Source organism: Oncorhynchus masou, unplaced genomic scaffold (genome assembly GCF_036934945.1).
Source record: "Oncorhynchus masou masou isolate Uvic2021 unplaced genomic scaffold, UVic_Omas_1.1 unplaced_scaffold_1176, whole genome shotgun sequence".
Lineage (NCBI taxonomy): Eukaryota > Metazoa > Chordata > Actinopteri > Salmoniformes > Salmonidae > Oncorhynchus > Oncorhynchus masou.
Genome location: NW_027001526.1, coordinates 57,523 through 84,690, shown reverse-complemented (window position 1 = coordinate 84,690; position 27,168 = coordinate 57,523). Strand labels below are relative to the sequence as shown.

Genomic DNA, 27,168 nt, shown 5'->3' with positions numbered 1-27,168 from the left:
ATGGCGCTCCCTGGCCCCTGGTACAGTGCTCCTCACCCTGCATCTGGGGGTCAGCCACGCCTGGCTGGGGCTGGTAGTACTGCTCACACAAAGCTGCCAGAGCTGACACCGCTGCCTCCTATAGGGGGGAGGACCACATTACACATTAACCATTCTACAAAGTATTCAAACCCCTTGACTTTTTCCACATTCTGTTATGTTACAGCCTTACTCTAAAATGTATTAAATAAATAAAAATACTCAGCAATCTAAACACAATACCTCATACCGACAAAGCGAAAACAGGTTTATAGAAATGTTAGCAAATTTACATATATTTTTTACTTAAATGTCATATTTAAATAAGTATTCAGACCCTTTGCTATGAGACTTGACATTTTGCTCAGCTACATCCTGTTTCTATTGATCATCCTTTAGATGTTTCATTCGAGCCCACTGGTGGTAAATTCAATTGATTGGTCATCATTAGGAAAGGCACACGCCTGTCTATATAAGGTCCCACAGTTGACAGTGCATGTCAGACCCAAAAACCAAGCCATGAGGTTGAAGGAATTGTCCATGGAGCTCCGAGACAGGATTGTGTCGAGCCACAAAATCTGGGGAAGGGTACCAAAAAAAACTGTGTAGCATTGAAGGTTCCCAAGATCACAGTGGTCTCCATCATTCTTAAATAGGAGAAGTTTGGAACCCTCAAGACTCTTCCTAGAACTGGCTTCCCGGCCAAACTGAGCAATCTGGGGACAAGGGCCTTGGTCAGGGAGGTGACCATGAACCCGATAGTCACTCTGACAGAGCTCCAGAGTTCCTCTGTGGAGATGGGAGAACCTTCCAGAAGGACAACCATCTCTGCAGCACTCCATCAATCAGGCCTTTATGTTAGAGTGGCCAGATGGAAGCTGCTCCTCAGTGAAGGGCACATGACAGCCCACTTGGAATTTGCCAAAAGGCACCTAAAGACTCTCAGACCATGAGAAACAAGATTCTCTGGTCTGATGAAACCAAGATTTAACTCTTTGGCCTGAATGCCAAGCATCACGTCTGGGGGAAACCTGGCACCATCCCTACGGTGAAGCATGGTGGTGGCAGCATCATGCTGTGGGGGTGTTTTCTAGCGACAGGGAGCGGGAGACTAGTCAGGATCGAGGCAAATATGAACGGAGCAAAGTACAGAGACACACTTGATGAAAACCTGCTCCAGAGCGCTCAGGACCTCAGTGGTTAATGGTTAGGGTTAAGGTAATGGTTAAGGTAATGGTTAGGGCTAAGGTAATGGTTAGGGTTAAGGTAATGGTTAGGGTTAAGGTCATGGTTAGGGTTAAGGTAATGGTTAAGGTAATGGTTAGGGCTAAGGTAATGGTTAGGGTTAGTGGTTAGGGCTAAGGTAATGGTTAGGGTTAAGGTAATGGTTAGGGTTAGTGGTTAGGGTTAAGGTAATGGTTAGGGGTTAGGGTTAAGGTAATGTTAGGGTTAGTGGTTAGGTTTAAGGTAATGGTTAAGGTAATGGTCAGGGTTAGTGGTTAGGGTTAAGGTAATGGTTAGGGTTAGGGCTAAGGTAATGGTTAGGGTTCGTGGTAAGTTAAGGTAATGGTTAAGGTTAGTGGTTAGTTAAGGTAATGGTTAAGGTTAGTGGTTAGCTAAGGTAATGGTTAGGGTTAGTGGTTAGTGTTAAGGTAATGGTTAGGGTAATGGTTAGGGTTAAGGTAATGGTTAGGGTTAGTGGTTAGGGTTAAGGTTATGGTTAGGGGTTAGGGTTATGGTAATGGTTAAGGTAATGTTTAAAGTAATGGTTAGGGTAATGGTTAAGGTAATGGTTATGGTTAAGGTAATGGTTAAGGTTAAGGTAATGGTTATGGTTAAGGTAATGGTTAGGGTTAGTGGTTAGGGTTAAGGTAATGGTTAAGGTAATGGTTAGGGTTAAGATAATGGTTAGGGTTAAGTTAATGGTTAAGGTAATGGTTAGGGTTAGTGGTTAATGTAATGGTTAGGGTTAAGGTAATGGTTGGGGTTAGTGGTTAGGGTTATGGTTGTGGTTATGGTAATGGTTAAGGTAATGTTTAAAGTAATGGTTAAGGTAATGGTTAAGGTAATGGTTATGGTTAAGGTAATGGTTAGGGTTAAGGTTAGGGTTAGTGGTTAGGGTTAAGGTAATGGTTAAGGTAATGGTTAGGGTTAAGATAATGGTTAGGGTTAAGTTAATGGTTAAGGTAATGGTTAGGGTTAGTGGTTAAGGTAATGGTTAGGGTTAAGGTAATGGTTGGGGTTAGTTAAGGTTATGGTTAAGGTAATGGTTAGGGTTAGTTAAGGTAATGGTTAGGGTTAGTGGTTAGGGTTAAGGTAATGGTTAGGGTTAGTGGTTAGTTAAGGTAATGGTTAGGGTTCGTGGTTAGGGTTAAGGTAATGGTTAGGGTTAGTGGTTGGTTAATGGTTAGGGTTCGTGGTTAGGGTTAGTGGTTAGTTAAGGTAATGGTTAGGGTTTGTGGTTAGGGTTAGTTAATGGTTAGGGTTCGTGGTTAGGGTTAGTGGTTAGGTAATGGTCAGGGTTCGTGGTTAGGGTTAGTGGTTAGTTAATGGTTAGGGTTCGTGTTTAGGGTTAGTGGTTAGTTAAGGTAATGGTTAGGGTTTGTGGTTAGGGTTAGTTAATGGTTAGGGTTCGTGGTTAGGGTTAGTGGTTAGGTAATGGTCAGGGATCGTGGATAGGGTTAGTGGTTAGTTAATGGTTAGGCTTCGTGTTTAGGGTTAGTGGTTAGTTAATGGTTAGGGTTCGTGGTTAGGGTTAGTTAATGGTTAGGGTACGTGTTTAGGGTTAGTGGTTAGTTAATGGTTAGGGTTCGTGGTTAGGGTTCGTGGTTAGTTAATGGTTAGGGTTCGTGATTAGGGTTAGTGGTTAGTTAAGGTAATGGTTAGGGTTTGTGGTTAGGGTTAGTTAACGGTTAGGGTTCGTGGTTAGGGTTAGTGGTTAGTTAATGGTTAGGGGGAAAAGGATGTAGAATGCTCTACTGTACCTTGATTCCGTCCCTCGGTCCAGCTGAGATGAGGTGGAGGCTCTTCAAGGTGTCGTCTATCAGCCACTGCCAGCCAGCTGAAACAGAGAGGTTTAACTCTGTTATGATGTGTCACTGGTCTGAACAGTACAGACACTGCCAGCCAGCTGAAACAGACAGGGTTAACTCTGTTATGATGTGTCAGTGGTCTAAACAGTACAGACACTGTCAGCCAGCAGAAACAGACAGGGTTAACTCTGTTATGATGTGTCAGTGGTCTGAACAGTACAGACAGGGTTAACTCTGTTATGATGTGTCAGTGGTCTAAACAGTACAGACAGGGTTAACTCTGTTATGACGTGTCACTGGTCTGAACAGTACAGACAGGGTTAACTCTGTTATGACGTGTCACTGGTCTGAACAGTACAGACACTGCCAGCCAGCTGAAACAGACAGGGTTAACTCTGTTATGACGTGTCACTGGTCTGAACAGTACAGACACTGTCCCTCCTGGCTCTAACGGTAGGATGTGGTTTGTCCATTATCCATTATCCCATCTCTGAAAACACATCAAATCCCCCGCGGGATGAATTTGGCCCGTGGGTCATCGATTGGGGAACCCTGTTAGATGGAGTAATCATTCAGCTACGGTCTGAATATCAATGTTACGAAAACTCACTGATGACAGGGTCGTCCCTGAACGGCATCTTGGAGAGGGACATGTTCTCAATGAGAGAACAGACTGCAGGCCTCATCAGCTCACCACCAAAACCCCTACACAGACAGGACACAACAACAACAACAACAACAACAACAACAAATATTTGTTGAGGTCGCACAACATATTGGTCTGACACCTTAAAGAGGATATTCCATTTAAAAATAAATAAATAAATAAATAAGAAGAAGAAGAAGAAACAGTCTAAAAAATAATAAGAAAATAATGAGGAAAATGAGGAAACAAAATAAATAAATAAAGTAACAGTGCTGACCTGTACTGCTTTCTGTCAAACAGCTGGAAGACAAAACACAACGACATGTTTAGAGACGAACAGACTGGTGATTTACAACACAACAACATGACAACATGACGACATGTTTAGAGACGAACAGACTGGTGATTTACAACACAACAACACAACAACATGATGACACAACGACATGTTTAGAGACGAACAGACTGGTGATTTACAACACAACAACATGACGACATGTTTAGAGATGAACAGACTGGTGATTTACAACACAACAACATGACGACATGTTTAGAGACGAACAGACTGGTGATTTACAACACAACAACACAACAACATGACGACATGTTTAGAGATGAACAGACTGGTGATTTACAACTCTAAAACACAACATTAACATGTACCTATGTTGGTACAACTGACTCACTGAGATAGGTACATGTACCTGTTGTCTGTCTCAGTGAGTCAGTTGTACCAACATAGGTACATGTACCTGTTGTCTATCTCAGTGAGTCAGTTGTACCAACAGACAACATTAACAGGTACCTATGTTGGTACAACTGACTCAGGAAATTGACAACATTAACAGGTACCTACGTTGGTACAACTGACTCAGGTGAATGGTCAACACTTGAGACAACATGTATGTGAGTGAAAAGACATTGAAGGAGAGAAAGAGGGCAAGAGAGAGAGACAGATGGGGGGGTAGTGAGAGACAGAGAGAGACAGACGGGGGTAGTGAGAGACAGAGAGAAAGAGAGAGAGACAGATGGGGGGTAGTGAGAGACAGAGAGAGACAGACGGGGGGGGGGTAGTGAGAGACAGAGAGAGACAGACGGGGGTAGTGAGACACAGATGGGGGGTAATGAGAGACAGACGTGGGGGTAGTGAGAGACAGAGAGAGACAGACGGGGGGTAGTGAGAGACAGATGGGGGGTAATGAGAGACAGAGAGAGACAGACGGGGGGTAGTGAGAGACAGAGAGAGACAGACGGGGGTAGTGAGAGACAGACGTGGGGGAAGTGAGAGACAGACGGGGGTAGTGAGAGACAGACGTGGGGGTAGTGAGAGACAGACGGGGGGTAGTGAGAGACAGACGGGGGTAGTGAGAGACAGACGGGGGGTAGTGAGAGACAGACGGGAGGGTAGTGAGAGACAGACGGGGGGTAGTGAGAGACAGACGGGGGTAGTGAGAGACAGACGGGGGTAGTGAGAGACAGAGGGGGTAGTGAGAGACAGACGGGGGTAGTGAGAGACAGAGAGAGACAGACGGGGGGTAGTGAGAGACAGACGGGGGGTAGTGAGAGAGAGACGGGGGGTAGTGAGAGAGAGACGGGGGGTAGTGAGAGACAGACGGGGGTAGTGAGAGACAGACGGGGGTAGTGAGAGACAGACGGGGGGTAGTGAGAGACAGAGAGAGACAGACGGGGGGTAGTGAGAGACAGACGGGGGTAGTGAGAGACAGACGGGGGTAGTGAGAGACAGACGGGGGGTAGTGAGGAGACAGACGGGGGTAGTGAGAGACAGACGGGTGGGGTAGTGAGAGACAGACGGGGGTAGTGAGAGACAGACGGGGGGGTAGTGAGAGACAGACGGGGGGGTAGTGAGAGACAGACGGGGGGGTAGTGAGAGACAGACGGGGGGTAGTGAGAGACAGACGGGGGGTAGTGAGAGACAGAGAGAGACAGACGGGGGGTAGTGAGAGACAGACGGGGGTAGTGAGAGAGAGACGGGGGGTAGTGAGAGAGAGACGGGGGTAGTGAGAGAGAGACGGGGGTAGTGAGAGACAGAGGGGGGTAGTGAGAGACAGACGGGGGTAGTGAGAGACAGACGGGGGGGTAGTGAGAGACAGAGAGAGACAGACGGGGGGTAGTGAGAGACAGACGGGGGTAGTGAGAGACAGACGGGGGGTAGTGAGAGACAGATGGGGGGTAGTGAGAGAGACAGACGGGGGGTAGTGAGAGACAGACGGGGGGTAGTGAGAGACAGACGGGTGGGGTAGTGAGAGACAGACGGGGGGGAGGTGAGAGACAGACGGGGGGTAGTGAGAGACAGACGGGGGGTAGTGAGAGACAGACGGGTGGGGTAGTGAGAGACAGACGGGTGGGGTAGTGAGAGACAGACGGGGGGTAGTGAGAGACAGACGGGGGGGTAGTGAGAGACAGACGGGTGGGGTAGTGAGAGACAGACGGGTGGGGTAGTGAGAGACAGACGGGGGGGGTAGTGAGAGACAGACGGGGGGTAGTGAGAGACAGACGGGGTGGGGGGTAGTGAGAGAGAGAGAGACAGACGGGGGTAGTGAGAGACAGACGGGTGGGTAGTGGGAGACAGACGTGGGGGTAGTGAGAGACAGAGAGAGACAGATGGGGGGGGTAGTGAGAGAGAGACGGGGGGTAGTGAGAGACAGAGAGAGACAGACGGGTGGGGTAGTGAGAGACAGACGGGGGGTAGTGAGAGACAGACGGGGGGTAGTGAGAGACAGACGGGGGTAGTGAGAGACAGACGGGGGGTAGTGAGAGACAGACGGGTGGGGTAGTGAGAGACAGGCGGGGGGGGGTAGTGAGAGACAGACGGGGGGGTAGTGAGAGACAGAAGGGGGGTAGTGAGAGAGACGGGGTGGGGGGGGTAGTGAGAGAGAGAGACAGACGGGGGTAGTGAGAGACAGACGGGTGGGTAGTGGGAGACAGACGTGGGGGTAGTGAGAGACAGAGAGAGACAGATGGGGGGTAGTGAGAGAGAGACGGGGGGTAGTGAGAGACAGAGAGAGACAGACGGGGGGGGGTAGTGAGAGACAGAGAGAGACAGACGGGGGGTAGTGAGAAACAGAGAGAGACAGAGACAGACGGGGGGTAGTGAGAGACAGACGGGGGGTAGTGAGAGACAGACGGGGGTAGTGAGAGACAGACGGGGGGGTAGTGAGAGACAGACGGGGGGGTAGTGAGAGACAGACGGGTGGGGTAGTGAGAGACAGGCGGGGGGGGTAGTGAGAGACAGACGGGGGGTAGTGAGAGACAGACGGGGGGTAGTGAGAGAGACGGGGTGGGGGGTAGTGAGAGAGAGAGACAGACAGGGGTAGTGAGAGACAGACGGGTGGGTAGTGGGAGACAGACGTGGGGGTAGTGAGAGACAGATGGGGGTAGTGAGAGAGAGACGGGGGGTAGAGAGAGACAGATGGGGGGTAGTGAGAGAGAGACGGGGGTAGTGAGAGACAGAGAGAGACAGACGGGGGGTAGTGAGAGACAGAGAGAGACAGACGGGGGTAGTGAGAGACAGAGAGAGACAGACGGGGGGTAGTGAGAAACAGAGAGAGACAGAGACAGACGGGGGGTAGTGAGAGACAGACGGGGGGTAGTGAGAGACAGACGGGGGGGTAGTGAGAGACAGACGGGGGAGGTGAGAGACAGACGGGGGTAGTGAGAGACAGACGGGGGGGTAGTGAGAGAGAGACGGGGGTAGTGAGAGACAGAGAGAGACAGACAGGGGGAGGTAGTGAGAGACAGAGAGAGACAGACAGGGGGGTAGTGAGAGACAGACGGGAGGGTAGTGAGAGACAGACGGGGGGTAGTGAGAGACAGAGAGAGACAGACGGGGGGGGGGGGGTGAGAAACAGAGAGAGACAGAGACAGACGGGGGGGTAGTGAGAGACAGACGGGAGGGTAGTGAGAGACAGACGGGGGGTAGTGAGAGACAGAGAGAGACAGACGTGGGGGTAGTGAGAGACAGACGGGGGGGTAGTGAGAGACAGAGAGAGACAGATGTGGGGGTAGTGAGAGACAGACGGGGGGTAGTGACAGAGAGAGAGTAACGGGGGGGGATAGTGAGAGACAGACGGGGGGGTAGTGAGAGAGAGAGAGACAGACGGGGGGTAGTGAGAGACAGACGTGGGGGTAGTGAGAGACAGAGAGAAAGAGAGAGAGACAGAGACAGTGTAACAAGCGAGAAGTGAACTAACCCTCTGGTGAATGCTCTTGAGTCCATCCACACAGTCTGAAGAGATGAGCTCTGTCACCGGTCTACAATCCAGTACAATACAATTTTACTGTCCACAGCGAACAACAGAAATGTTCAACACCCCCCAGACAGCACATATCTCACACACAGTCGGGTCTACAAGAGAGATAGAGACGGTCAATGACCTATGACTTTATAGGAGCCAAGAGCTTCAGTCAAAACAGGAAGTCAAGTCATGGATATGCAAAACAGAGAAACCCACACACTGCTCTTTAATAAGCTCTGCGTATGAGACGAATCATCAAACTCACTAAAGAGCAGTGATTCTATCGAGAGCAGTGTGAGGGTTTCCTTATGTTTAATTCTCATGTTATTCACCTGTTACCAGGCACCTGTTACCAGGCACCAGTTACCATGGCACCAGTTACCATGGCAGGTGAGGTTGCAGTACCTGTTGTTCTGATTGGCCAGCTTGTAGAGGGCGTGGCTGATCTCGGCAGATGCCAGAATGGCGCCATGGCGACTGTGGAGATCAATGCCCAGCGCTATGGGCAGCAGCTGAGGCAAAACTGAAAATACAACCATCAAAATATAAAATGTCATTTTAACTCAATTATTGTATGTCTTTTCATTCTTTGCAAGAACATCAACAGTCTGCACAGGTTTGTGTGTGTGGTTCATTTATTTGAATATAACCTGTATGCTTTGTGGCCAGGCTGGTCTGCCTGTAATGACACAGCCTCTGGTACACGTCTATGATATCGGCAGTTTCAAATCTGGCCTATTGCCCTTTGATCTCTCTCTATGTGTTCATTATAAACACATAAATCATTCAATAGCAACATGACAGATGTAGTGACTACAGATGAACACACCCAGTCCATTCCACAGTAAGACAACGTGTTGTGTTAGAGCAGGTAGGAACAGTGACTACAGATGAACACACCCAGTCCATTCCACAGTAAGACAACGTGTTGTGTTAGAGCAGGTAGGGAACAGTGACTACAGATGAACACACCCAGTCCATTCCACAGTAAGACAACGTGTTGTGTTAGAGCAGGTAGGGAACAGTGACTACAGATGAACACACCCAGTCTATTCCACAGTAAGACAACGTGTTGTGTTAGAGCAGGTAGGGAACAGTGACTACAGATGAACACACCCAGTCCATTCCACAGTAAGACAACGTGTTGTGTTAGAGCAGGTAGGGAACAGTGACTACAGATGAACACACCCAGTCCATTCCACAGTAAGACAACGTGTTGTGTTAGAGCAGGTAGGGAACAGTGACTACAGATGAACACACCCAGTCCATTCCACAGTAAGACAGCGTGTTGTGTTACAGCAGGTAGGCAACAGTGACTACAGATGAACACACCCAGTCCATTCCACAGTAAGACAACGTGTTGTGTTAGAGCAGGTAGGGAACAGTGACTACAAATGAACACACCCAGTCCATTCCACAGTAAGACAACGTGTTGTGTTAGAGCAGGTAGGAACAGTGACTACAGATGAACACACCCAGTCCATTCCACAGTAAGACAACGTGTTGTGTTAGAGCAGGTAGGGAACAGTGACTGCAGATGAACACACCCAGTCCATTCCACAGTAAGACAACGTGTTGTGTTAGAGCAGGTAGGAACAGTGACTACAGATGAACACACCCAGTCCATTCCACAGTAAGACAACGTGTTGTGTTAGAGCAGGTAGGGAACAGTGACTACAGATGAACACACCCAGTCCATTCCACAGTAAGACAACGTGTTGTGTTAGAGCAGGTAGGGAACAGTGACTACAGATGAACACACCCAGTCCATTCCACAGTAAGACAACGTGTTGTGTTATAGCAGGTAGGGCACAGTGACTACAGATGAACACACCCAGTCCATTCCACAGTAAGACAACGTGTTGTGTTACAGCAGGTAGGGAACAGGACCAATGACATCGCTCACCTGTTGTGGCCATATAATCAGGTGCTTGAGGCGTCAGATTATGCAAAGCCTTTGTCGCTAGCTGTCGAATCACCCTGCAAAACAACAGATACACGTGAAGAGGAGAATTCCTCTTTCTCCATTACATACACTGGCTTCTACTCTATTAGGCTACACACAGTACCAACGCTTTAATGGCAACAGGCTGGCATACGGACATCCCACTTGGGACAAACACATACGACAAATACTAACTTGAGGTGTGCTTGATTTAGCTTCTGGGGCTATTCCATTGGTTTAGCTTCTGGGGCTATTCCATTGGTTGAGCTTCTGGGGCTATTCCATTGGTTTAGCTTCTGGGACTATTTTCTGGGCCTATTCCATTGGTTTAGCTTCTGGGACTATTCCATTGGTTTAGCTTCTGGGGCTATTCCATTGGTTTAGCTTCTGGGCCTATTCCATTGGTTTAGCTTCTGGGCCTATTCCATTGGTTTAGCTTCTGGGACTATTCCATTGGTTTAGCTTCTGGGGCTATTCCATTGGTTTAGCTTCTGGGGCTATTCCATTGGTTTAGCTTCTGGGGCTATTCCATTGGTTTAGCTTCTGGGCCTATTCCATTGGTTGAGCTTCTGGGGCTATTCCATTGGTTTAGCTTCTGGGGCTATTCCATTGGTTGAGCTTCTGGGGCTATTCCATTGGTTTAGCTTCTGGGGCTATTCCATTGGTTGAGCTTCTGGGGCTATTCCATTGGTTGAGCTTCTGGGGCTATTCCATTGGTTGAGCTTCTGGGGCTATTCCATTGGTTGAGCTTCTGGGGCTATTCCATTGGTTTAGCTTCTGGTGCTATTCCATTGGTTTAGCTTCTGGGGCTATTCCATTGGTTTAGCTTCTGGGGCTATTCCATTGGTTTAGCTTCTGGGGCTATTCCATTGGTTTAGCTTCTGGGGCTATTCCATTGGTTTAGCTTCTGGGGCTATTCCATTGGTTTAGCTTCTGGGGCTATTCCATTGGTTTAGCTTCTGGGGCTATTCCATTGGTTTAGCTTCTGGGGCTATTCCATTGGTTTAGCTTCTGAGGCTATTCCATTGGTTTAGCTTCTGGGGCTATTCCATTGGTTTAGCTTCTGGGACTATTCCATTGGTTTAGCTTCTGGGTCTTCTGGGCGGCAAACCCCCAAGCTGACAAGGTACAAATCTGTCGTTCTGCCCCTGAACAGGCAGTTAACCCACTGTTCCTAGGCCGTCATTGAAAATAAGAATTTGTTCTTAACTGACTTGCCTAGTTAAATAAAGGTAAAATAAAATAAAAAATATTCCATTGGTTTCACTTCTGGGCCTATTCCATTGGTTTAGCTTCTGGGACTATTCCATTGGTTTAGCTTCTGGGCCTATTCCATTGGTTTAGCTTCTGGGCCTATTCCATTGGTTTAGCTTCTGGGCCTATTCCATTGGTTTAGCTTCTGGGCCTATTCCATTGGTTTAGCTTCTGGGCCTATTCCATTGGTTTAGCTTCTGGGGCTATTCCATTGGTTTAGCTTCTGGGCCTATTCCATTGGTTTAGCTTCTGGGACTATTCCATTGGTTTAGCTTCTGGGACTATTCCATTGGTTTAGCTTCTGGGACTATTCCATTGGTTTAGCTTCTGGGACTATTCCATTGGTTTAGCTTCTGGGCCTATTCCATTGGTTTAGCTTCTGGGACTATTCCATTGGTTTAGCTTCTGGGACTATTCCATTGGTTTAGCTTCTGGGCCTACTCCATTGGTTTAGCTTCTGGGCCTATTCCATTGGTTTAGCTTCTGGGCCTATTCCATTGGTTTAGCTTCTGGGACTATTCCATTGGTTTAGCTTCTGGGACTTTTCCATTGGTTTAGCTTCTGGGACTATTCCATTGGTTTAGCTTCTGGGACTATTCCATTGGTTTAGCTTCTGGGACTATTCCATTGGTTTAGCTTCTGGGCCTATTCCATTGGTTTAGCTTCTGGGCCTATTCCATTGGTTTAGCTTCTGGGACTATTCCATTGGTTTAGCTTCTGGGACTATTCCATTGGTTTAGCTTCTGGGACTATTCCATTGGTTTAGCTTCTGGGACTATTCCATTGGTTTAGCTTCTGGGCCTATTCCATTGGTTTAGCTTCTGGGACTTTTCCATTGGTTTAGCTTCTGGGACTATTCCATTGGTTTAGCTTCTGGGACTATTCCATTGGTTTAGCTTCTGGGACTATTCCATTGGTTTAGCTTCTGGGCCTATTCCATTGGTTTAGCTTCTGGGCCTATTCCATTGGTTTAGCTTCTGGGACTATTCCATTGGTTTAGCTTCTGGGACTATTCCATTGGTTTAGCTTCTGGGACTATTCCATTGGTTTAGCTTCTGGGACTATTCCATTGGTTTAGCTTCTGGGCCTATTCCATTGGTTTAGCTTCTGGGCCTATTCCATTGGTTTAGCTTCTGGGCCTATTCCATTGGTTTAGCTTCTGGGCCTATTCCATTGGTTTAGCTTCTGGGACTATTCCATTGGATCCATGGTAACGGGCAAACTAAATCAAGTACGGTATTTGAAAGTATTTGATCAAAGTCTAAAGGACATGGATGAGGACAGAAAAGGCCCTTACCTGTCCCAGTGGTTGATCTTCATGGCTACCAAGTGGTCGATCATGGGCCTGGTGTATTCTGGGAAACTGGCGATGTAAACACTGAAGAGAACAAGGCAAGAGGTTTACTATTTTACTACTACAGGTAATGTTATAACAACTACTACTACTACAGGTAATGTTATAACAACTACTACTACTACTACAGGTAATGCAATAACAACTACTACCACTACTACAGGTAATGTTATAACTACTACTACTACTACTACTACAGGTAATGTTATAACTACTACTACTACAGGTAATGTTATAACTACTACTACTACTACTACAGGTAATGTTATAACTACTACTACTACTACTACTACTACTACTACTACTACAGGTAATGTTATAACTACTACTACTACAGGTAATGTTATAACTACTACTACTACAGGTAATGTTATAACGACTACTACTACAGGTAATGTTATAACGACTACTACTACTACTACTACTACTACAGGTAATGTTATAACTACTACTACTACTACTACTACAGGTAATGTTATAACTACTACTACTACTACAGGTAATGTTATAACTACTACTACTACTACAGGTAATGTTATAACTACTACTACTACAGGTAATGCTATAACTACTACTACTACTACAGGTAATGTTATAACAGGGTGAACAACGGTCGGCTTGTGGGGAAAATCAAAATAAAAGAGGCATTTGAGACAAGTATTGGTGTGACACCATAAATGGGTTTTACACAACAGTTCACTAGCTAACTAACTACAGTACCGGACACAACTAACTAACTAACTACAGTACTGGACCCAGCTAACTAACTACAGTACTGGACCCAGCTAACTAACTAACTAACTACAGTACCGGACCCAGCTAACTAACTAACTACAGTACCGGACCCAGCTAACTAACTAACTACAGTACCGGACCCAACTAACTAACTACAGTACCGGACCCAGCTAACTACAGTACCGGACACAGCTAGCTAACTAACTACAGTACCGGACACAGCTAGCTAACTACAGTACCGGACCCAGCTAACTAACTACAGTACCGGACCCAGCTAACTAACTACAGTACCGGACCCAGCTAACTAACTACAGTACCGGACCCAGCTAACTAACTACAGTACCGGACCCAGCTAACTAACTACAGTACCGGACCCAGCTAACTAACTACAGTACCGGACCCAGCTAACTAACTACAGTACCGGACCCAGCTAACTAACTACAGTACCGGACCCAGCTAACTAACTACAGTACCGGACACAACTAACTAACTACAGTACCGGACACAACTAACTAACTACAGTACCGGACCCAGCTAACTAACTACAGTACCGGACCCAGCTAACTAACTACAGTACCGGACTCAGCTAACTAACTACAGTACCGGACTCAGCTAACTAACTACAGTACCGGACACAACTAACTAACTACAGTACTGGACCCAGCTAACTAACTACAGTACCGGACACAACTAACTAACTAACTATAGTTCCGGACACAGCTAACTACAGTACCGGACCCAGCTAACTAACTACAGTACTGGACCCAGCTAACTAACTACAGTACCGGACTCAGCTAACTAACTACAGTACCGGACACAACTAACTAACTACAGTACTGGACCCAGCTAACTAACTACAGTACCGGACACAACTAACTAACTACAGTTCCGGACACAGCTAACTAACTAACTATAGTTCCGGACACAGCTAACTACAGTACTGGACGCAGCTATTTGAAGGCTCCTTTTCAACAACATTCAGCGTCAGCCTACAGAACATATTGTCAGATTGTTTACTTCCTCAACAACATCTTGGGCCTCTGCTTCTGCAGTCAGAAGTGTAGTGGGTCTCCCCCGAGGCTACATTCTTCAACAGGTTTTACTCTGTGATATGGGAGGAATGTTTCCTCTGACAGTCTCGGTGGCGGTAGAGACGCCACTCATAGGATTAGGATGGTGACAGTCACATTCTACAGAGAGGCAGGGCTGAGTCAGAAATGACATTCTAGTGCACTACGTTAAACAAGGGCCGGTAGAGAATAGGGCACCTATGGTGACAGTCACATTCTACAGAGAGACAGGGCTGAGTCAGAAATGACATTCTAGTGCACTACGTTAAACAAGGGCCGGTAGAGAATAGGGCACCTATGGTGACAGTCACATTCTACAGAGAGACAGGGCTGGGTCTGAAATGACATTCTAGTGCACTACGTTAAACAAGGGCCGGTAGAGAATAGGGCACCTATGGTGACAGTCACATTCTACAGAGAGACAGGGCTGAGTCAGAAATGACATTCTAGTGCACTACGTTAAACAAGGGCCGGTAGAGAATAGGGCACCTATGGTGACAGTCACATTCTACAGAGAGACAGGGCTGAGTAAGAAATGACATTCTAGTGCACTACGTTAAACAAGGGCAGGTAGAGAATAGGATGCCATTTCAAACGCAGTCAGTGACACGGCCTCAGGGCACCTACGGGGACAGTCACATTCTGCAGAGAGGCAGGGCTTTGACAGCTCAGATACCCGAGACGTCAGCGATGCATTGAGAAGAGGAGAACACGTCCCTGGTTCAACATAAAGGACATGTCCTATGCACCTTTACAAAGAAAATGCTTCTCCAATATAAGTGGCAGGCTAAATTTGACTAAGGCCAGATGGTACAGCTATGTTCTGTGGATCTGAGTAGTATAACATATACTACTACTACCACCAGGTAGACTCCTACCACCAGGTAGACTCCTACCACCACCAGGTAGACTCCTACCACCACCAGGTAGACTCCTACTACCACCAGGTAGACTCCTACCACCACCAGGTAGACTCCTACCACCACCAGGTAGACTCCTACCACCACCAGGTAGACTCCTACCACCACCAGGTAGACTCCTACCACCACCAGGTAGACTCCTACCACCACCAGGTAGACTCCTACCACCACCAGGTAGACTCCTACCACCACCAGGTAGACTCCTACCACCACCAGGTAGACTCCTACCACCACCAGGTAGACTCCTACCACCACCAGGTAGACTCCTACCACCACCAGGTAGACTCCTACTACCACCAGGTAGACTCCTACTACCAGCAGGTAGACTCCTACTACCAGCAGGTAGACTCCTACTACCAGCAGGTAGACTCCTACTACCACCAGGTAGACTCCTACTACCAGCAGGTAGACTCCTACTACCAGCAGGTAGACTCCTACTACCAGCAGGTAGACTCCTACCACCAGCAGGTAGACTCCTACCACCACCAGGTAGACTCCTACTACCACCAGGTAGACTCCTACTACCACCAGGTAGACTCCTGCCACCACCAGGTAGACTCCTACCACCACCAGGTAGACTCCTACCACCACCAGGTAGACTCCTACCACCAGGTAGACTCCTACCACCAGCAGGTAGACTCCTACCACCAGCAGGTAGACTCCTACCATCAGCAGGTAGACTCCTAACACTACCAGGTAGACTCCTACCACCACCAGGTAGACCCCTACCACCAGGTAGACTGCTACCACCAGGTAGACTGCTACCACCAGGTAGACTCCTACCACCAGGTAGACTGCTACCACCAGGTAGACTCCTACCACCAGGTAGACTCCTACTACCAGAAAGACTCCTACTACCAGAAAGACTCCTACTACCACCAGGTAGACTGCTACCACCAGGTAGACTCCTACTACCACCAGGTAGACTCCTACTACCACCAGGTAGACTCCTACTACCACCAGGTAGACTCCTACTACCACCAGGTAGACTCCTACTACCACCAGGTAGACTCCTACTACCACCAGGTAGACTCCTACTACCACCAGGTAGACTCCTGCTACCACCAGGTAGACTCCTGCTACCACCAGGTAGACTCCTGCTACCAGCAGGTAGACCACTGCTACCACCAGGTAGACTCCTACCACCAGGTAGACTGCTACCACCAGGTAGACTCCTACCACCAGGTAGACTCCTACTACCAGAAAGACTCCTACTACCACCAGGTAGACTCCTACTACCACCAGGTAGACTCCTACTACCACCAGGTAGACTCCTACTACCACCAGGTAGACTCCTACTACCACCAGGTAGACTCCTACTACCACCAGGTAGACTCCTACTACCACCAGGTAGACTCCTGCTACCACCAGGTAGACTCCTGCTACCACCAGGTAGACTCCTGCTACCACCAGGTAGACTCCTACTACCACCAGGTAGACTCCTACTACCACCAGGTAGACTCCTACCACCAGGTAGACTCCTACCACCAGGTAGACTGCTACCACCACCAGGTAGACTGCTACCACCAGGTAGACTTCTACCACCAGGTAGACTGCTACCACCAGGTAGACTTCTACCACCAGGTAGACTGCTACCACCAGGTAGACTCCTACCACTAGGTAAACTGCTACCACCAGGTAGACTCCTACTACCACCAGGTAGACTCCTACTACCACCAGGTAGACTCCTACCACCAGGTAGACTCCTACCACCAGGTAGACTGCTACCACCACCAGGTAGACTGCTACCACCAGGTAGACTTCTACCACCAGGTAGACTGCTACCACCAGGTAGACTCCTACCACCAGGTAGACTCCTACTACCAGAAAGACTCCTACTACCACCAGGTAGACTCCTACTACCACCAGGTAGACTCCTACTACCACCAGGTAGACTCCTACTACCACCAGGTAGACTCCTACTACCACCAGGTAGACTCCTACTACCACCAGGTAGACTCCTACTACCACCAGGTAGACTCCTGCTACCACCAGGTAGACTCCTGCTACCACCAGGTAGACTCCTGCTACCACCAGGTAGACTCCTACTACCACCAGGTAGACTCCTACTACCACCAGGTAGACTCCTACCACCAGGTAGACTCCTACCACCAGGTAGACTGCTACCACCACCAGGTAGACTGCTACCACCAGGTAGACTTCTACCACCAGGTAGACTGCTACCACCAGGTAGACTTCTACCACCAGGTAGACTGCTACCACCAGGTAGACTCCTACCACTAGGTAAACTGCTACCACCAGGTAGACTCCTACTACCACCAGGTAGACTCCTACTACCACCAGGTAGACTCCTACCACCAGGTAGACTCCTACCACCAGGTAGACTGCTACCACCACCAGGTAGACTGCTACCACCAGGTAGACTTCTACCACCAGGTAGACTGCTACCACCAGGTAGACTGCTACCACCAGGTAGACTCCTACCACTAGGTAAACTCCTACCACCAGGTAGACTCCTACCACCAGGTAGACTCCCCTCACACACAGGGAAATGGTTTCTAAAGACACAACCCTCTGTGAAGAAAGCCTAAATGTGTACACGTAACCACAGCAGTGTTCTACAATATTGGACCGTTGACCTTTATCAAATTCTGTCGTGCAGCCCAAAAAAATTCTCCAACTGTCAACACATTCAAATGAATGGAGGATGTGTAACGGAGAGGGGTTGGTTGGGAATTGTGGGGAAGTGCCCCCACCAGCGGATGGAGGTCTCAGAGCCACGTAGTATATTCCATACTGTAGATTAATAGAGAAGACATAAAGACTATTAAATAGAATATGGAACCAATGAGTAACCAAAATAAGTGAGAAATCTCATATACAATATATTTTGATTTATTTATTAACAAAGTAGCCGCCCTTTGCCTTAATGACAGCTTTGCACACTCTTGGCACACCCTGGAATGAGTGGGCGTGTCCAAACGTTTGAATGGTACTGTATATTTGCTCATAAAGGCGTTTCCAACACTATTTCTCGCATAATACATTTTACAGACAACAAATATTTAAAAAAACAAACAAATTGTCTGTTGACAATTATGAAATTGTACCCACATTCTCGGTAGTGACTTTTTTCAAGCGTCAGGTAATTCATCCTGGTTAACATAATGTGTCTCGTTATTAAGGAGGTCCCGTTTGGCTCAAGAGCTCCCCTAGAGGTCAAACTTCTGTCGAGTATCTTTAACTCACCTGATGGACAGGTAACAGTTGTTCAGGTTCCCAACAGCGTAGTAGTCTGCTGCGACTACGATGTCGATACCGTAGGGGAACGTGCCCTGGAGACAGAGAGGCAAGGGATCACATGGTTTTACTTTCTGTACCGAGAGAACAGCGGGTTCAGTGTGACCGACTGGGGTCCAACACAGGTCTCCTGTTAGCCCGCTGAGCTAAAGCCTGTGCATTAGACCAGGGAGCTGACACAAATCTCCAGGTCTCAGGCAAGGTTACCACAACACCTCTGTGTCCATCAGTAAACCAACGAGGCTGATTCCCTGACCGGTCAATGTTTTTTAATTTTTTTATTCCACTTTTATTTAACCAGGTAGGCTAGTTGAGAACACCTTTATTTAACCAGGTAGGCTAGTTGAGAACACCTTTATTTAACCAGGTAGGCTAGTTGAGAACACCTTTATTTAACCAGGTCGGCCAATTGAGAACACCTTTATTTAACCAGGTAGGCTAGTTGAGAACACCTTTATTTAACCAGGTCGGCCAGTTGAGAACACCTTTATTTAACCAGGTAGACTAGTTGAGAACACCTTTATTTAACCAGGTCGGCCAGTTGAGAACACCTTTATTTAACCAGGTCGGCCAGTTGAGAACACCTTTATTTAACCAGGTAGGCTAGTTGAGAACACCTTTATTTAACCAGGTCGGCCAGTTGAGAACACCTTTATTTAACCAGGTAGGCTAGTTGAGAACACCTTTATTTAACCAGGTAGACTAGTTGAGAACCCCTTTATTTAACCAGGTAGACTAGTTGAGAACACCTTTATTTTTATCCAGGTAGACTAGTTGAGAACACCTTTATTTAACCAGGTAGACTAGTTGAGTACACCTTTATTTTTAACCAGGTAGACTAGTTGAGAACACCTTTATTTAACCAGGTAGGCTAGTTGAGAACACCTTTATTTAACCAGGTAGGCTAGTTGAGAACACCTTTATTTCACCTTTATTTAACCAGGTAGGCCAGTTGAGAACACCTTTATTTAACCAGGTAGGCTAGTTGAGAACACCTTTATTTAACCAGGTAGGCTAGTTGAGAACACCTTTATTTAACCAGGTAGGCTAGTTGAGAACACCTTTATTTAACCAGGTAGGCTAGTTGAGAACACCTTTATTTAACCAGGTAGGCTAGTTGAGAACACCCTTATTTCACCTTTATTTAACCAGGTAGGCCAGTTGAGAACACCTTTATTTAACCAGGTAGGCTAGTTGAGAACACCTTTATTTCACCTTTATTTAACCAGGTAGGCCAGTTGAGAACACCTTTATTTAACCAGGTAGGCTAGTTGAGAACAAGTTCTCATTTACAACTGCGACCTGGCCAAGATAAAGCATAGCAGTGTGAACAGACAACACAGTTACACATGGAGTAAACAATAAACAATGAACAAGTCAAATAACATAGTAGAAAAAAGAAAGTCTATATACAGTGTGTGCAAAAGGCATGAGGAGGTAGGCAATAAATAGTCCATAGGAGTGAATAATTACAATTTAGCAGATTAACACTGGAGTGATAAATGAGCAGATGAACATGTGCAGGTAGAGATATTGGTGTTTTTAATTTGCTGTTTTACACTCTTGTGAATTCAATGATTTTTACTAAATTACTTGTAGTTTTTCATGTTGTCTGTCTGTAATTTTGTTGTAATGACTTTGTGCTGCCTATCTTGGCCAGGGCACTCTTGAAAAATAGATTTTAATCTCAATGAGCCCTTCCTGGTTAAATAAAGGTTAAATAAAAAAAATAAAAAAATGAGTCACAATGAATGATATGAACAGTTGAATAATATGAACATTTAAAATAATATGAAATCTCAATGGTAATTACATGTTGATAACTAGTCCCTAGATCTGATGCCAAGTTGGCAAGTGCTGGCTGCACACAAAGCATATTAATCTGCCTGTTGGCATTTCTTGATCAGCGCAGAATTTAGTTTTCTGGCAGTTGTTGATCTGTTTAAAGGACGTTAGTGACAGTCAGGGCAGGTTACAGTAACACCTGGGTGGTAGGTGATCATTACAGACAGTTGTTGATCTGTTTAAAGGACGTTAGTGACAGTCAGTAACACCTGGATGGTAGGTGATCATTACAGACAGTAGTTGATCTGTTTAAAGGACTTTAGTGACAGTCAGTAACACCTGGATGGTAGGTGATCATTACAGACAGTTGTTGATCTGTTTAAAGGACATTAGTGACAGTCAGGACAGGTTACAGTAACACCTGGATGGTAGGTGATCATTACAGGCAGTTGTTGATCTGTTTAAAGGACGTTAGTGACAGTCAAGGCAGGTTACAGTAACACCTGGATGGTAGGTGATCATTACAGACAGTTGTTGATCTGTTTAAAGGACGTTAGTGACAGTCAGGACAGGTTACAGTAACACCTGGATGGTAGGTGATCATTACAGACAGTTGTTGATCTGTTTAAAGGACGTTAGTGACAGTCAGGACAGGTTACAGTAACACCTGGATGGTAGGTGATCATTACAGACAGTTGTTGATCTGTTTAAAGGACGTTAGTGACAGTCAGTAACACCTGGATGGTAGGTGATCATTACAGACAGTTGTTGATCTGTTTAAAGGACGTTAGTGACAGTCAGTAACACCTGGATGGTAGGTGATCATTACAGACAGTTGTTGATCTGTTTAAAGGACGTTAGTGACAGTCAGTAACACCTGGATGGTAGGTGATCCTTACAGACAGTTGTTGATCTGTTTAAAGGACGTTAGTGACAGTCAGGGCAGGTTACAGTAACACCTGGGTGGTAGGTGATCATTACAGACAGTTGTTGCTCTGTTTAAAGGATGTTAGTGACAGTCAGGGCAGGTTACAGTAACACCTGGATGGTAGGTGATCATTACAGACAGTTGTTGATCTGTTTAAAGGACATTAGTGACAGTCAGTAACACCTGGATGGTAGGTGATCATTACAGGCAGTTGTTGATCTGTTTAAAGGACGTTAGTGACAGTCAGGGCAGGTTACAGTAACACCTGGATGGTAGGTGATCATTACAGACAGTTGTTGATCTGTTTAAAGGACGTTAGTGACAGTCAGGACAGGTTACAGTAACACCTGGATGGTAGGTGATCATTACAGACAGTTGTTGATCTGTTTAAAGGACGTTAGTGACAGTCAGTAACACCTGGATGGTAGGTGATCATTACAGACAGTTGTTGATCTGTTTAAAGGACGTTAATGACAGTCAGTAACACCTGGATGGTAGGTGATCATTACAGACAGTTGTTGATCTGTTTAAAGGACGTTAGTGACAGTCAGGGCAGGTTACAGTAACACCTGGATGGTAGGTGATCATTACAACCCAAATGTACTGTGTATCATAGCATTCGTCATGTAATAACTAATAACTTATGGTTTTGGTGACTGGGTTCACAAACCTGTCTTCCCACATTCTCCTGGAAGGCAGCCTGGGAGAGGAAGAGAAGAATACACAGTTTAGAAGTTAAATAATAGTAGTGAGATCTGATATAAATGACAGGGTCTAAGAGACAGTAGTTAGATAATAGTAGTGAGATCTGCTATAAATGACAGGGACTAAGAGACAGTAGTTAGATAATAGTAGTGAGATCTGAGATAAATGACAGGGTCTAAGAGACAGTAGTTAGATAATAGTAGTGAGATCTGATATAAATGACAGGGTCTAAGAGACAGTAGTTAGATAATAGTAGTGAGATCTGATATAAATGACAGGGTCTAAGAGACAGTAGTTAGATAATAGTCAGTAGTGAGATCTGATATAAATGACAGGGACTAAGAGACAGTAGTTAGATAATAGTCAGTAGTGAGATCTGATATAAATGACAGGGACTAAGAGACAGTAGTTAGATAATAGTAGCGAGATCTGATATAAATGACAGGGACTAAGAGACAGTAGTTAGATAATAGTAGTGAGATCTGATATAAATGACAGGGTCTAAGAGACAGTAGTTAGATAATAGTAGTGAGATCTGATATAAATGACAGGGTCTAAGAGACAGTAGTTAGATAATAGTAGTGAGATCTGATATAAATGACAGGGTCTAAGAGACAGTAGTTAGATAATAGTAGTGAGATCTGATATAAATGACAGGGACTAAGAGACAGTAGTTAGATAATAGTAGTGAGATCTGATATAAATGACAGGGACTAAGAGACAGTAGTTAGATAATAGTAGTGAGATCTGATATAAATGACAGGGTCTAAGAGACAGTAGTTAGATAATAGTAGTGAGATCTGATATAAATGACAGGGACTAAGAGACAGTAGTTAGATAATAGTAGTGAGATCTGATATAAATGACAGGGACTAAGAGACAGTAGTTAGATAATAGTCAGTAGTGAGATCTGATATAAATGACAGGGTCTAAGAGACAGTAGTTAGATAATAGTAGTGAGATCTGATATAAATGACAGGGACTAAGAGACAGTAGTTAGATAATAGTAGTGAGATCTGATATAAATGACAGGGACTAAGAGACAGTAGTTAGATAATAGTAGTGAGATCTGATATAAATGACAGGGACTAAGAGACAGTAGTTAGATAATAGTAGTGAGATCTGATATAAATGACAGGGTCTAAGAGACAGTAGTTAGATAATAGTAGTGAGATCTGATATAAATGACAGGGACTAAGAGACAGTAGTTAGATAATAGTCAGTAGTGAGATCTGATATAAATGACAGGGACTAAGAGACAGTAGTTAGATAATAGTAGTGAGATCTGATATAAATGACAGGGACTAAGAGACAGTAGTTAGATAATAGTAGTGAGATCTGAGATAAATGACAGGGTCAGGGTCAATCCAGAAAGTTAATTAAAATTACATTCATGAATTTAAAAAATGGACCATTATTTTCTATGATTATTTTTTTAACATGTAAATTGAATTTCTATTAATTCCCTGGATTTTTTTAATTAAGAAGGGAATTTCTCAACCTTGATACATGGTTTGATATGTGTACGAGAGAGAGACTGAAACAGAGAGAGACAGAGAGAGACTGAAACAGAGAGAGACCGAGACAGAGAGAGAGACAGAGAGAGAGACAGACAAAGTGGTCACTCACTGATGCAGCTCTACGGCAGTTGACGTTTCGGTCGAACACAGCAGTGATCACCAAAGCACTGAAAAAAGAGAGAGAGAGATAGACAGAGAGAGAATAGAGAGTGAGAGAGAGAATAGAGAGAGAGAATAGAGAGAGAGAGATAATAGAGAGAGAGAGAGAGAATATAGAGAGAGAGAGAGAGAGAGAGAAAAAAGAGAGACGAATAGATGGACAGGTAAACACACAGGCAGGCAGGTGAATGTATTTATTACCTTTAAGCCTTTGTATTGGGTGTTGGCCCACAGTGAAGTCATTGCTATGATCAGACATGAACCCTTGAACAAAACAGATCACTCAAGTTTGACCGTGTGGTTGTTGATAAAAGTATGAACTAATAAACTACCACTCAAGTAAAGTGTTAGCCAGTTTCTTGGTCGACCTACTGGAGAAAAACAACCTAATCTGGGCTGAGAACCAACATTCAACAAGTTGACATTGTGCCTACAACAACAACCTGATGGAATGCATGATTAAATATGACTCCGGGGGCCCCTCCTGCAGTCGCCGACTCCGGGAACACTAACCCTGACTAACTCTGTTCTCTGTCCCTGGACACTAACCCTGACTAACTCTGTTCTCTGTCCCTGGACCCTAACCCTAACCTGACTAACTCTGTTCTCTGTCCCTGGACCCTAACCTGACTAACTCTGTTCTCTCTGTCCCTGGACACTAACCCTGACTAACTCTGTTCTCTCTGTCCCTGGACCCAAACCTGACTAAATCTGTTCTCTGTCCCTGGACACTAACCCTGACTAACTCTGTTCTCTGTCCCTGGACACTAACCCTAACCTGACTAACTCTGTTCTCTCTGTCCCTGGACCCTAACCTGACTAACTCTGTTCTCTGTCCATGGACACTAACCCTGACTAACTCTGTTCTCTGTCCCTGGACACTAACCCTGACTAACTCTGTTCTCTCTGTCCCTGGACACTAACCCTGACTAACTCTGTTATCTCTGTCCCTGGACACTAACCCTGACTAACTCTGTTCTCTCTGTCCCTGGACCCTAACCTGACTAACTCTGTTCTCTGTCCCTGGACACTAACCCTGACTAACTCTGTTCTCTCTGTCCCTGGACACTAACCCTGACTAACTCTGTTCTCTGTCCCTGGACACTAACCCTAACCTGACTAACTCTGTTCTCTGTCCCTGGACACCAACCCTGACTAACTCTGTTCTCTCTGTCCCTGGACCCTAACCTGACTAACTCTGTTCTCTGTCCCTGGACTCTAACCCTGACTAACTCTGTTCTCTGTCCCTGGACACTAACCCTGACTAACTCTGTTCTCTCTGTCCCTGGACACTAACCCTGACTAACTCTGTTCTCTCTGTCCCTGGACCCTAACCTGACTAACTCTGTTCTCTGTCCCTGGACACTAACCCTAACTAACTCTGTTCTCTGTCCCTGGACACTAACCCTAACCTGACTAACTCTGTTCTCTGTCCCTGGACACTAACCCTGACTAACTCTGTTCTCTCTGTCCCTGGACACTAACCCTGACTAACTCTGTTCTCTCTGTCCCTGGACCCAAACCTGACTAACTCTGTTCTCTGTCCCTGGACACTAACCCTGACTAACTCTGTTCTCTGTCCCTGGACACTAACCCTGACTAACTCTGTTCTCTGTCCCTGGACACTAACCCTGACTAACTCTGTTCTCTGTCCCTGGACACTAACCCTGACTAACTCTGTTCTCTGTCCCTGGACACTAACCTGACTAACTCTGTTCTCTGTCCCTGGACACTAACCCTGACTAACTCTGTTCTCTGTCCCTGGACACTAACCCTGACTAACTCTGTTCTCTCTGTCCCTGGACCCTAAACCTGACTAACTCTGTTCTCTGTCCCTGGACACTAACCCTAAGCTGACTAACTCTGTTCTCTGTCCCTGGACACTAACCCTGACTAACGCTGTTCTCTCTGTCCCTGGACACTAACCCTGACTAACTCTGTTCTCTCTGTCCCTGGACCCTAACCTGACTAACTCTGTTCTCTCTGTCCCTGGACCCTAACCCTAACCTGACTAACTCTGTTCTCTGTCCCTGGACACTAACCTGACTAACTCTGTTCTCTCTGTCCCTGGACCCTAACCCTGACTAACTCTGTTCTCTGTCCCTGGACCCTAAACCTGACTAACTCTGTTCTCTGTCCCTGGACCCTAAACCTGACTAACTCTGTTCTCTCTGTCCCTGGACCCCAACCCTGACTAACTCTGTTCTCTGTCCCTGGACACTAACCCTAACCTGACTAACTCTGTTCTCTCTGTCCCTGGACCCCAACCCTGACTAACCACTGTGGTTTCAGTGAGGCAACAGTCCATGGACTGGAGGACGTAAAGAAAGAACGAGAGAGTCTCATCTGAGGAGGAGCGTTCCCCTGGGACAGTGTGTGTGTGTGTGTGTGTGTGTGTGTGTGTGTGTGTGTGTGTGTGTGTGTGTGTGTGTGTGTGTGTGTGTATGTATGTATGTGTGTGTGTGTATGTATGTATGTATGTATGTGTGTGTGTGTGTGTGTGTGTGTGTATGTAAATGCCACACTAAAGTAGAGTAAAAATGTCAAGAGGCTTTTCTGAATCTGGAGCAGGACTGAGCTTGCCTGAGCCCCGGTACCAAACAGCCACCGAAACCAACCACGCCAGGTGAAACTTGGCAAGGCTGGCTGCAGGGAGCGGGAGGCTGGTGTGTGTGTGGGGGGGTTAAACTGACACAGCAGAGGCACAGGGTCCCACAGGCCCAGACATGTCCATGGAGGGAGGGAGAGATGGAGGGAGGGAGAGATGGAGGGAGGGAGGGAGGGAGGGAGGGAGGGAGGGTAAATGAAGGTCAACTTCTCTGCAGACACAGGCAGGACAGGTGTGGAGTCATGCCCAGCTAAGAGGTACACCTGAGACCTGAACCTGCACACACACAGAGACACCTGAGACCTGAACCTGCACACACACAGAGACACCTGAGACCTGAACCTGCACACACACACACAGAGACACCTGAGACCTGAACCTGCACACACACAGAGACACCTGAGACCTGAACCTGCACACACACACACAGAGACACCTGAGACCTGAACCTGCACACACACAGAGACACCTGAGACCTGAACCTGCACACACACACACAGAGACACCTGAGACCTGAACCTGCACACACACAGAGACACCTGAGACCTGAACCTGCACACACACACACAGAGACACCTGAGACCTGAACCTGCACACACACACAGAGACACCTGAGACCTGAACCTGCACACACACACACAGAGACACCTGAGACCTGAACCTGCACACACACAGAGACACCTGAGACCTGAACCTGCACACACACACACAGAGACACCTGAGACCTGAACCTGCACACACACACACAGAGACACCTGAGACCTGAACCTGCACACACACAGAGACACCTGAGACCTGAACCTGCACACACACACACACAGAGACACCTGAGACCTGAACCTGCACACACACACACACAGAGACACCTGAGACCTGAACCTGCACACACACAGAGACACCTGAACCTGCACACACACACACACAGAGACACCTGAGACCTGAACCTGCACACACACACACACAGAGACACCT

General features: G+C 46.5%; 1 protein-coding gene across 1 annotated transcript in view; it reads right to left on the bottom strand.

Annotated features, from left to right (window-relative positions):
• LOC135529523 (tubulin-specific chaperone D-like) overlaps positions 1–27,168 on the bottom strand; it is a 97,218-nt gene that overhangs the window by 56,521 nt on the left and 13,529 nt on the right. Inside the window, exons 3-13 of the mRNA XM_064958210.1 lie at positions 23,539–23,596; positions 21,875–21,904; positions 18,441–18,526; positions 12,449–12,529; positions 9,859–9,932; positions 8,358–8,475; positions 7,908–7,968; positions 3,974–3,996; positions 3,661–3,755; positions 3,003–3,079; positions 37–118 (exon numbers count right to left, since the gene is read on the bottom strand). Of these exons, the coding sequence (XP_064814282.1) occupies positions 37–118; positions 3,003–3,079; positions 3,661–3,755; positions 3,974–3,996; positions 7,908–7,968; positions 8,358–8,475; positions 9,859–9,932; positions 12,449–12,529; positions 18,441–18,526; positions 21,875–21,904; positions 23,539–23,596 (785 nt within the window). The remainder of the gene's footprint in view (positions 1–36; positions 119–3,002; positions 3,080–3,660; positions 3,756–3,973; positions 3,997–7,907; positions 7,969–8,357; positions 8,476–9,858; positions 9,933–12,448; positions 12,530–18,440; positions 18,527–21,874; positions 21,905–23,538; positions 23,597–27,168) is intronic.